At 45.5% G+C, this 10000-nt stretch overlaps 1 protein-coding gene across 1 annotated transcript in view; it reads left to right on the forward strand.

Moving 5' to 3' along the window:
• wdfy2 (WD repeat and FYVE domain containing 2) overlaps positions 1-10000 on the forward strand; it is a 49409-nt gene that overhangs the window by 14833 nt on the left and 24576 nt on the right. The window contains 2 exon segments of the mRNA XM_048239419.1: positions 2790-2810; positions 9516-9657. Of these exon segments, the coding sequence (XP_048095376.1) occupies positions 2790-2810; positions 9516-9657 (163 nt within the window).

Below are 10000 nucleotides of genomic sequence, written 5' to 3' on the forward strand. Positions count from 1 at the left end.
CCCAATCACATGTGCACATAGAAGCCCAATCACATGTGCACATAGAAGCCCATAGAAGCCCAATCACATGTACATAGGCTAATCACATGTGCACATGACCCAATCATGTGCACACCAAAGCCCATAGAAACAATCACATGTACATAGAAGCACATGACCCCAATCACATGTACAGGCCCAATCCATGTACAGAAGCCCAATCACATGTACATAGAAGTCCATAGGCCAGTACATGTGCATAGAAGCCCAATCCATGTACTGTAAAGCCATCCATGTGCACGCAAAGCCCATAGAAGCCCAATCACATGTGCACATAGAAGCCCAATCACATGTACACATAGAAGCCCAATCACATGTGCACATAGAAGCCCATAGAAACCCAATCACATGTGCACATAGAAGCCCAATCATGTGGACACCGGCCAATCACATGTACATAAACCCAATCCATGTACACACCAGAAGCCCATAGAAGCCCAATCACATGTACATGAAGCCCAATCCCATGTGCACATAAAACACATAAGTAATCCATGTGCACCAGAAGCCCAATCACATGTACATAGAAGCTAATCCATGTACACATAGAAGTCCATGATCCTGATCGCCCTCCTCCGAGAGAGCTTAGTTTCAGATAGAATTTCCATTCATTTCTCCCATTGGCGTTTTGGAAAAATCGGATCTAAAAGTTTTAAAGCATGTCTTGGATAATCAGCTCACGGGCGTAACTCGCAAGCGCCACAACATATCATTTCGAGTGAAAGCAGTCAAAAAGTCAAAGATACAAGACTGTACATATTTTCATTTCCGGCGAAGGACTACTCATCCACATAAACCACCGGCCTCTTTTCAGATAATATAGGCAAACCAGTGTGATTTTGCCATTAGAACTTCCAACCGGCGACAACACACAAACCTTTTCCTCCAAACAGTGATTTTATATAGTGAATGTGCAGTTAATAAAATATTATTTCAGGAATGTCCGTGTAAATAATAGTGTTTTAATTATTGAATATTATATATTTACCATTGTGTATTTTTATTTCGTGTGTGTGTAAGCGTTTAGCATTAATAACATTGTGCAGTGCTTTGTAACTGACTGCCATCCTGATGCATATGGACCGCTCTTGGACCACCATATTCAGTTTATTAACACTGTGAATTATTACACAAAATATTTCATTAAATATGCAGTATTTCTAGGTTGATTGATGACTCATACAGTATGGAAACTACAGCCTAGCTAGCTATTAACTAACATTACCAACCTCCCTGCCGCTCACCACACAACTTTGTAGGTCTTGTCCCTCATGGCCTCCCACAAAACCCACAAGCGGCCCTCGGACACACTACAGTCAATAATGTGAGCCGATTTAAAGTGGTTTTCTGCACGACTCTTGATTCGTCATGAAACAGTAGAAATATTCACGGGGCATGGACCCGGTTTGCTAACCATTTAGCAGTTACTGCAGTTTCTAGCATTTGTTGTCAAACGTGCTATCCAGCTAGCTAGCTAGTTTAAACATTTAAGTACTTAATGAGGATATACAGGGCTTTTATGCATAAGGCGTTGTTGCTATAAGCAAGCAATTCATGTTCATAAACAACAAGGTCACTAAAACAGAATATATGTCATACCTGTGGGCTGCAGCATGTAGGCTAATGTTAGCAACATTATAATGACATTCTAAATGTCTGAAAGGCTAATGATTAGCCTATCGGCTACCTAGTGGTATTAGCATTTGTGTCCTATTTGATGATGTATTGGCCTGACTAAGTTAATTTGATATAAGCCTAAATGTTAATTGCAATGCCAATGTTCGTCTAGAAAGTTTTTATTCACATGAAGATTTGCCGCTTGCATTAGCCGATGAAGACTCCGCCATCTTTGTCAATAATTTTGGCTAAAGTTTCAAACTATATGATCATAACGGCTTCCCGCAATCCAGAGCATCATTGTGGGATGGCCAAGTTGTTCAAGTTGTAGGTAAGTACTTATCAAGACATCGCGAATAAAGACATTTATGTAAAAGCAGTTAATTGCCCGTGAACTTTTAGCGTCTATGTGAGCATACACAATCTTGATACAGCCGTGGCTGGTTTGGAGTCTACCATGTGCAGTTAAGTTTTTGTAAACTATACCCGAATTGTCAATGGAGAAATTGCATTGAATTCTTACTTCGAAACTCCTGTGCGGGACTGTGATGCTCTATAAGCCCAATCGCCTTGCCGCAAAAGGCGAACATGTTAACAAATTTGGAGATTAAGGTGTTCCTAGCGATGTTGGGTATTTTGAAGATTAAGGTGACTGCTTCTCCTCCTCGTCCTGTGAACCTCCTAAGCATTGCATCTCGCCGGTGGTTGCTGGAACAGTTGTGTTTTTATGGGCAAAGTTGGGTGTTTTTGGAGCCTGGACTGTCCACGAGCTGTGTTTTTACAGTGTATTCGGGGCATGTTTGCTGTATGTGTGGCATTTTTAGCTTAGGAAACACATTACATAAGCATAGCACCTTCAAAGTGATGAAACCATTGCATCGCTTATGCTTTGCTTTAAAGTGATGAAACATGCTTTTCCTGGTGTCTACTTGATATTCATTAATGTCCTTTCTGTTGATGTTCAAACAAGAGAGCTGGCTAAACTGCTCCTCCCCCTCCCTACAGTGCAATTGAAACTCTGCTAACATGCTTCTCTCTCCCTCTCCTCTCTTTCTCTTTCTCTCTCTCTCTCTCCTCCCTCTCTCTCTCTCTTTCCTCTCTCTCTTTCCTCTCTCCTCCTCTCTCTCTCTCAGCGACTTGTTCTTGTATCGTTTAACGAGCCAGCGCGTCTAGCCGGTTGGGATGAACCAAGCAGTCGTGTTGGTAAATCCCCCTGTTGTTACCATAAGCGATTGGTCCATAACAGCCTGCCGCACCCTCTAGTTCTATTATCTTAAATGAGCTGAGAGTCTCTCCTTTCTCTCTCTCTCTCCATCTCTCTCTGCATCTCTCTCTCCTCTCCTCTCTCCTCCTTTCTCTCTCTCTCATCTCTCTCCCTCTCTCCCTCTCTCTCTCCTCTCCCTCTCTCACTCCTCCCCTCTACCTCTCCCCCTTTCTGTCTCCTCTCTCTCCTCTGTCTCCCTCTCCTCCCCCTCCTCTCTCCCCCTTTCATCTCCTCTCTCTCCTCTCTGTCTCCCCCTCTCCCTCTCCCTCTCTCTCCCTCTCTGTCTCCCTCTCCTCTCTCCTCCTCTCCTCTCTCTCCCTCCCCTCTACCTCTCACCCCTTTCTGTCTCCTCTCTCCCTCTCCATCTCTCTCCCTCTTCCTCTCTCTCTCTCTCTCTTCCTCTCTCCTCTCCTCTCTCCCTCTCTCTCCTCCCCTCTACCTCTCTCCCTTTCTGTCTCCTCTCCCTCTCTATCTCCCCTCTCCCACCTCTCCTCCTCTCCTCTCTCTCCCTCCCCTCTGCCTCTCTCACCCCTTGTCTCCCTCTCTCTCTCATCTCTCTCTCCCTCTCTCTCCTTTCTCTCTCTCTCTCCATCTCTCCTCTCTCCCTCTCCCTCCCCTCCCTCTACCTTCTGTCTCCTCTCTCTCCCTCTCATCTCCTCTCTCCCTCCCCTGTGCCTCTCCCCTGTCATCTCTCGCTCTCTGGGGTTCATTGTTCAGAGGACTGTAATAAGATGACCCTGCACACACCTTGCAGGGGTGAAGTGGGCTACACACACACACACACACACAATCACAACAAAACTCTTGTGACACACAACTAAATACAAACACAGATACACACACACATTGTTGTTGGGTTGATCAGTGATGTGTTGGTCAGTGGTGTTGGGTTGGTCAGTAGTGTCAGTAGTTTTGGGTTGGTCAGTGGTGTTGATCAGCAGTGTTGGGTTGGTAGGTAGTGTTGTGTTGGTCGGGAGTGTTGGGTTGGTCGGGAGTGTTGGTTTGATCAGTAGTGTTGGGTTGGTCAGTAGTGTTGGGTTGGTCAGTAGTGTTGGGTTGATCAGTAGTGTTGGTCAGTAGTGTTGGGTTGGTCAGTGGTGTTGAGTTGGTCAGTAGTGTTGGGTTGGTCAGTATTGTTGGTCGGTAGTGTTGGGTTGGTCAGTAGGGTTGGTCAGTAGTGTTGGGTTGGTCAGTGGTGTTCGGTTTGTCAGTTGTGTTGGGTTGGTCAGTATTTCTGGTCGGTAGTGTTGGGTTGGTCAGTAGTGTTGGGTTGGTCAGTGTTGGGTTGATCAGTAGTGTTGGTCAGTAGTGGTGGGTTGGTCAGTTGTGTTGGGTTGGTCAGTATTGTTGGGTTGGTCAGTATTGATGGTCAGTATTGTTGGTTGGTAGTGTTGGGTTGGTCAGTGGTGTTGGGTTGGTCAGTTGTGTTGGGTTGGTCAGTGGTGTTGGTCATTAGTGTTGGTCAGTAGTGTTAGGTTGGTCAGAAGTGTTGGTCAGTAGTGTTGGGTTGGTCAGTAGTGTTGTGTTGGTCAGTATTGTTGGTCGGTAGTGTTGGTTTGGGTTGGTCAGTTGTGTTGGTCAGTAGTGTTGGTCAGTTGTGTTGGGTTGGTCAGTAGTGTTGGTCAGTAGTGTTGGGTTGGTCAGTGGTGTTGGGTTGGTCAGTTGTGTTGGGTTGGTCAGTGGTGTTGGGTTGGTCAGTATGGTTGGTCGGTAGTGTTGGGTTGGTCAGTATTGTTGGTCGGTAGTGTTGGGTTGGTCAGTAGTGTTGGTCAGTAGTGTTGTGTTGTGTTGGTCAGTTGTGTTGGTCAGTAGTGTTGTGTTGGTCAGTATTGTTGGGTTGGTCAGTTGTGTTGTGTTGGTCAGTTGTGTTGTGTTGGTCAGTAGTGTTGGGTTGGTCAGGAGTGCTGTGTTGGTCAGTGGCGTTGGTCGGTGGTGTTGGGTTGGTCTGTAGTAGGGCTGTAACGATACACCAACCTCACGATTCGATTTGTATCATGATTTTTGTCCGCAGTTCATCTGAAACTTCGATTTTCTTTTTTGGAGGTTAGACATTATATTAAATAACATTTCAATAGCCTACCTGAACACAACACATATTATATTCTAGAATATAATATGTGACCAGGCATGGCAAAACCAGGCACATGTCTGCCCAGAGACATTACAGGTTATTCACATATTCTGAGAGTGTAGTTTTAAAGCGCCAATGATGTCTCACGCGCGGAATCTGATAAGTTGTAGCCATTTTAAAATTATACACATCCTCAAAGCTACAAGCTATGAAATCAGGCTTTTCAATTTGACTATTTTCTCCCTCAATCAGGAGGAACACAATAGTCCTCATTGCATGACATTAGATCAACCTCCCCCCTGTCACAGTCACTGGTTGTCAGCCTGCGGTGCTAATGACCCGCCGAAACTATCTGTAATGGGTTACAGAACCAGCTGATAGCAATGAATAAAATAGTCTAAAAGCGCGAACTAAACGACATGAGATCACGTTTGCAAGCCCTGTTAATTTGAATGCACACACCACCGTGCAAGTCACCTGCCATCCAGTCAAAACAAGACATTCGCATTATTCAGGTGGTACTTGCGAAACCTTTATCTGTAATGGGTTTTGGCTGGTAGCCTATGGTGCCAGTAATATGACAGTAGGCCTACGTTAGCTAGTAGCAATGGATAAAGTTTCTAACACACAAACTTTATCACGTCCAAATAACTTTAGCAAATAGCATCTGATATCTTACGATCTGATTCTTCCTCGTTGTAATTATCTTACGACTGAGACAGCTCTAGATTAGGATGTTCTCCAATGCCAATAAATGCCTTCTGCATCCATCAATTCAGAGTCATCTGCAATCCATTTATTAACTGTCCATCCATTTCAATTGTAAACAAACAACATGCTGGTTCAGTAGTAGCCATGAGGTTGCTGTACAACTGATTGGCCGACAAAACTGGCGCTAATAGTCACGCCCAATTCAAACAAGTCAAAGTCAAGTCAAGTTTATTTATATAGCACATTTCATACAGAGGTCATTCAATGTGCTTTACATAAACAAAACAAACAATAATAACAAATAAAAAAGCATAGAAAGACAATATAGTCAAAGAATAGTTAAAAGGTAAAGATCATAATACAAAAAACATAAACACAGTAAAATCATTTTAAAAATAAAGAGCCAATTAATAAAGCAAAAACAAAGGCAAAAGTAGTAAAAGAAGTAATAAAAGACAAAGTAGAATAATTATCAAACGGGTTAGAATTTATATTCATGCAGTTAGCAAGCATCTGAGGGGTAGTTTGGTCTTAAGTCTAGATTTAAAACTGGCTACAGTTGAGACAGCACACCCAATGTCATCCAGTTGGTTCCACAGCTGGGCATATAGCAGCTAAAACTGCTTCTACCCCAGATTCTGTATGGGTTTTACTAGCAGGTTTTCACCTGGGACCTTAGAGGGCGAAGGTGTGTACTGCTGAAGCATGTCTGACAATGTTGAACATGTCCATTTATGATTTATAAACAAGCAATAGTGCTTCAAGTCAATTCTGTGACTTACTGAAGCCAGTGCAAGGACTTAAGTGGAGTGATGTAGTCAGTTCTTTTAGTTTTGTTAGAGTCCTAGCTGCTGCATTTTTGTATCACCTGAAGCTGTTTAATAGTCTTTGAGCCTGTGAACAGTCCATTGCAGTAATCAACCCTGCTGGAGATAAATGCATGAATGAGTTTTTCGTCATGTTTGACATCCTTCCCTCTGAGTTTGGCAATATTTTGAGGTGGTAAAGCTGATTTAGTTATCGGCGCTTTCATGTGGCTGTTAAATTTAGATCACTGTCAATTAATACCAAGATTTTTTAACAGTATATAGGCCATTTTTACAGCATTGTACAATATATTCAATGAAATAACATGCTGCATTAATGGATTATAATCCAGTCATACTATGACACTGCTTGGTTGGGAAATATTTTTGAAATAAACTTTGCATGGATGTGATGTAGGCCCTGCTATTTAGCATGTGGGATCACAAGGTGGCTCCCAGATCAGGCGTTTCAGCGATTTGCGCTCAGAAATCTCAAGGCATACTGTGTGATCGGTAGCCTGTCCCATACTCAAGTTTGTTTGGTGAATACGTAATCTTATTTGCTAGGTGGGGTAGGTGCTTGTCTTTGCCTTGTAACTGGACATTTAACTCAAATGTATCGCTAAGATATATCAATATATTATTAAATAGGCCAACCGTCCAAGAAATGTTCATTAGTGAAAGTGCTTGCAGATTCAAACATATTTTCCTCCAGAAGAAGGCGACTCGGAGCTCAAACACCATAGCGACAACACTTACCTCAGGAAAGCCACCTTGCCTCGCTGTGAAACAGTAGCCTACAGCCTTTTGGTCAGCTACCATCTCTTATAGAAGTCACGGAGAATGAAGCGGGAAGCTTATGAGGCAGGTTTGATAAATTCACCACTCTCACAACAACGTTCAAAATCTCATGTAGTCGGGACTAACTAAGCTGCCTTGACACTAGTACATTAGTAATTCTTAGTTCTTATTAATTCTGCCTTATTTTCGTGCATTAGTAATTCTTAGTTCTTACTAAACATTGACATTAGTAATTCTAGCTAAAGGTCTCCTCTGCACTGTAGCTTCAATGATATTCTCTTGCTGTAGTCACATTGGATAAAAGCATCTGCAAAATTAATAAGTGTGTGTGTGTGTGTGATAACGTGTGGTGTGGCGTGTGCGGTGTGCATGCGTGCGTGCGTGCGTGCGTGTGTGTGCGTGCGTGTATGTGTGTGTGCGTGTATGCGTGTGTGCGTGCGTGTATGTGCGCGCATGTGCGGTGTGCATGTGTGTGGTGTGTGTGTGTGTGCGTGCGCGTGTGTGCGTGTGTGCGTGCGTGCGTGCGTGCGTGCGTGTGTGTGCGTGTATGCGTGTGTGCGTGCTTGTATGTGCGCGCATATGCGAGTGTTTGTATGTGGTGTGTGTGTGTGCGTGCGGCGTGTGTGTGCGTGCGTGCGTGTATGTGTGTGTGCGTGTATGCGTGTATGCGTCGTGTATGTGCGCGCATATGCGGCATGCATGTGTGTGGTGTGTGGCCAGCCCGTATGCGTGCGCGTGTGGCGTAATGCGTGCGTGTGTATGCGTGCGTGCGTAAATGCGTGCGTGTGTGCGTGCGTGTATGTGTGTGTGCGTATGCGTGCAATAAATGCGTGTATGCGCGCATATGCGGTATGCATGTGTGTGTGTGTGTATGCGTGCGGCGTATGCGTGTGCGTTGGGCGTGCGTGCGTGCGTGCGTGTGTATGCGTGTATGCGTGTATGCGTGCTTGTATATGCGCGCATATGCGGTAATACGTAATATTATGGTGTGTGTGTGTGTGTGCGTGCGTGTGTGTGCGTGCGTGTGTATGTGTGTGTGCGTGTATGCGTGTATGCGTGCGTGTATGTGCGCGCATGTGCGATGTGCATGTGTGGTGTGTGTAAATGCGGCGTGTGTGTGTAATGCATGCGTGTGTGTGCGTGCGTGCGTGCGTGCGTGCGTGTGTGCGTGTATGCGTGTGTGCGTGCGTGTATGTGCGCGCATGTGCGGTGTGCATGTGTGTGGTGTGTGTGTGTGTGCGTGCGTGTGTGTGTGTGTGCGTGTGGTGTGTGTGTGTGTGTGTGTGTGCGTGTGTATGCAGCGCATATGCGGTAATGCATATGTGTGGTATGTGTGTGTATGCGTGCGTGTGTATATTGTGTGTGTGTGTATGCGTGTGTGTGTGTACGTGGTGTGTGTGTATGTGCGTGCATAATAAATACGCATCGTGTATTTAGTATGCATGTGTGTGTGTGTGCGCGTGTTTGGTGTGTGTGTGTGTGTGTGTGTGTGCATGTGCGTACGTGTGCGTGGTGTGTATGTGTGAGAGTGTGTGTGTGTGTGTGCGTGCATGTAAATGCAGCATTAAATATTTATTGTCTACAGCCATGTGACGCGTCGTGTTGGTATGTGTGTGTGTGTGTGCAGCATTATTATGCGTGGTGTGTGTGTGTGTGTGCGTGAATGTGCGTACGCGTGCGTGTGTTTGTTGTCTGTGTGTGTGTGCGCGCGTGCATGTGTTTGGTGTGCGTGTGTGTGTGTGTGCGTGTTTGGTGTGCGTGTGTGTGTGTGTGGCTGCATGTGCGTAATGCAGCACGGTCGTGGTATGTGTGTCAGCCAATAACGTGTGCATGGTGTGTGTGTGTGCGTGCATGCGTCTGGCGATACATATGTTTATTTGTCTATTAGTAATAATAACATGTGCATGTTTTTAGGGTAATAGTATTGTGTGTGTGCGTGTTTGGTGTGCGTGTGTGTGTGTGTGTGTGTGTATGTGCGTACGCGTGCGTGGTGTGTGGGTGTATGTGTGTGTGTGTGTACCCGCGATGCGCGTGTAAATAATCAGTGCATCTTGATAATAATATTATATTATTGACGTGTGTGTGTGTGTCTTTAGCAGTGTGTTTAATTATGCCGTGTGGCGTGTGTGTGTGTGTGTGTATGCTGTGGCGGTGTGTTTTAATTAATATGATATTGTGTGTGTGTATGTTCTACCCCAACCCTTATTTCCGCCCGCGTGGTCCCTCTTCGTGCTGGAGATGGAGTGGCTGCTGACCGCAGCGCAGGACAGAGGGTTCTGCTGGCACTGCACCGAGAGCGGCCACCTGCTGGGCACGCACAGAACTGCGGCCTACGTCACCGGACTACAGTATCCTTTATAACACACGCCCTACACACATATATGTACGCACGCACTACCTGAACAGGCCTGCGGTCACCGGACTACGGTATCGCTGTAACTTGCACCGCGCGGCTGGCTTACACGTCTCTCACGCACTACACACACACCTGAAAATTTCTACGACCTCGTCGCGGACTGCGAGTATCGCCCCGCATAACTTACACCCGCGCCGCTGGCGGCGCTACCACCACGTGCTATACACACTACCCACACCTGGGGCTACCTTCGTCACCGGACTACGGTATCCTTTATAACACACAACATGCGGCGCACCTGTCTCTACACACACACACACCCACCCCACTGAGCA

The sequence above is a fragment of the Alosa alosa genome, chromosome 3 (assembly GCF_017589495.1).
Source record: "Alosa alosa isolate M-15738 ecotype Scorff River chromosome 3, AALO_Geno_1.1, whole genome shotgun sequence".
NCBI classification, from domain to species: Eukaryota; Metazoa; Chordata; class Actinopteri; order Clupeiformes; family Clupeidae; genus Alosa; species Alosa alosa.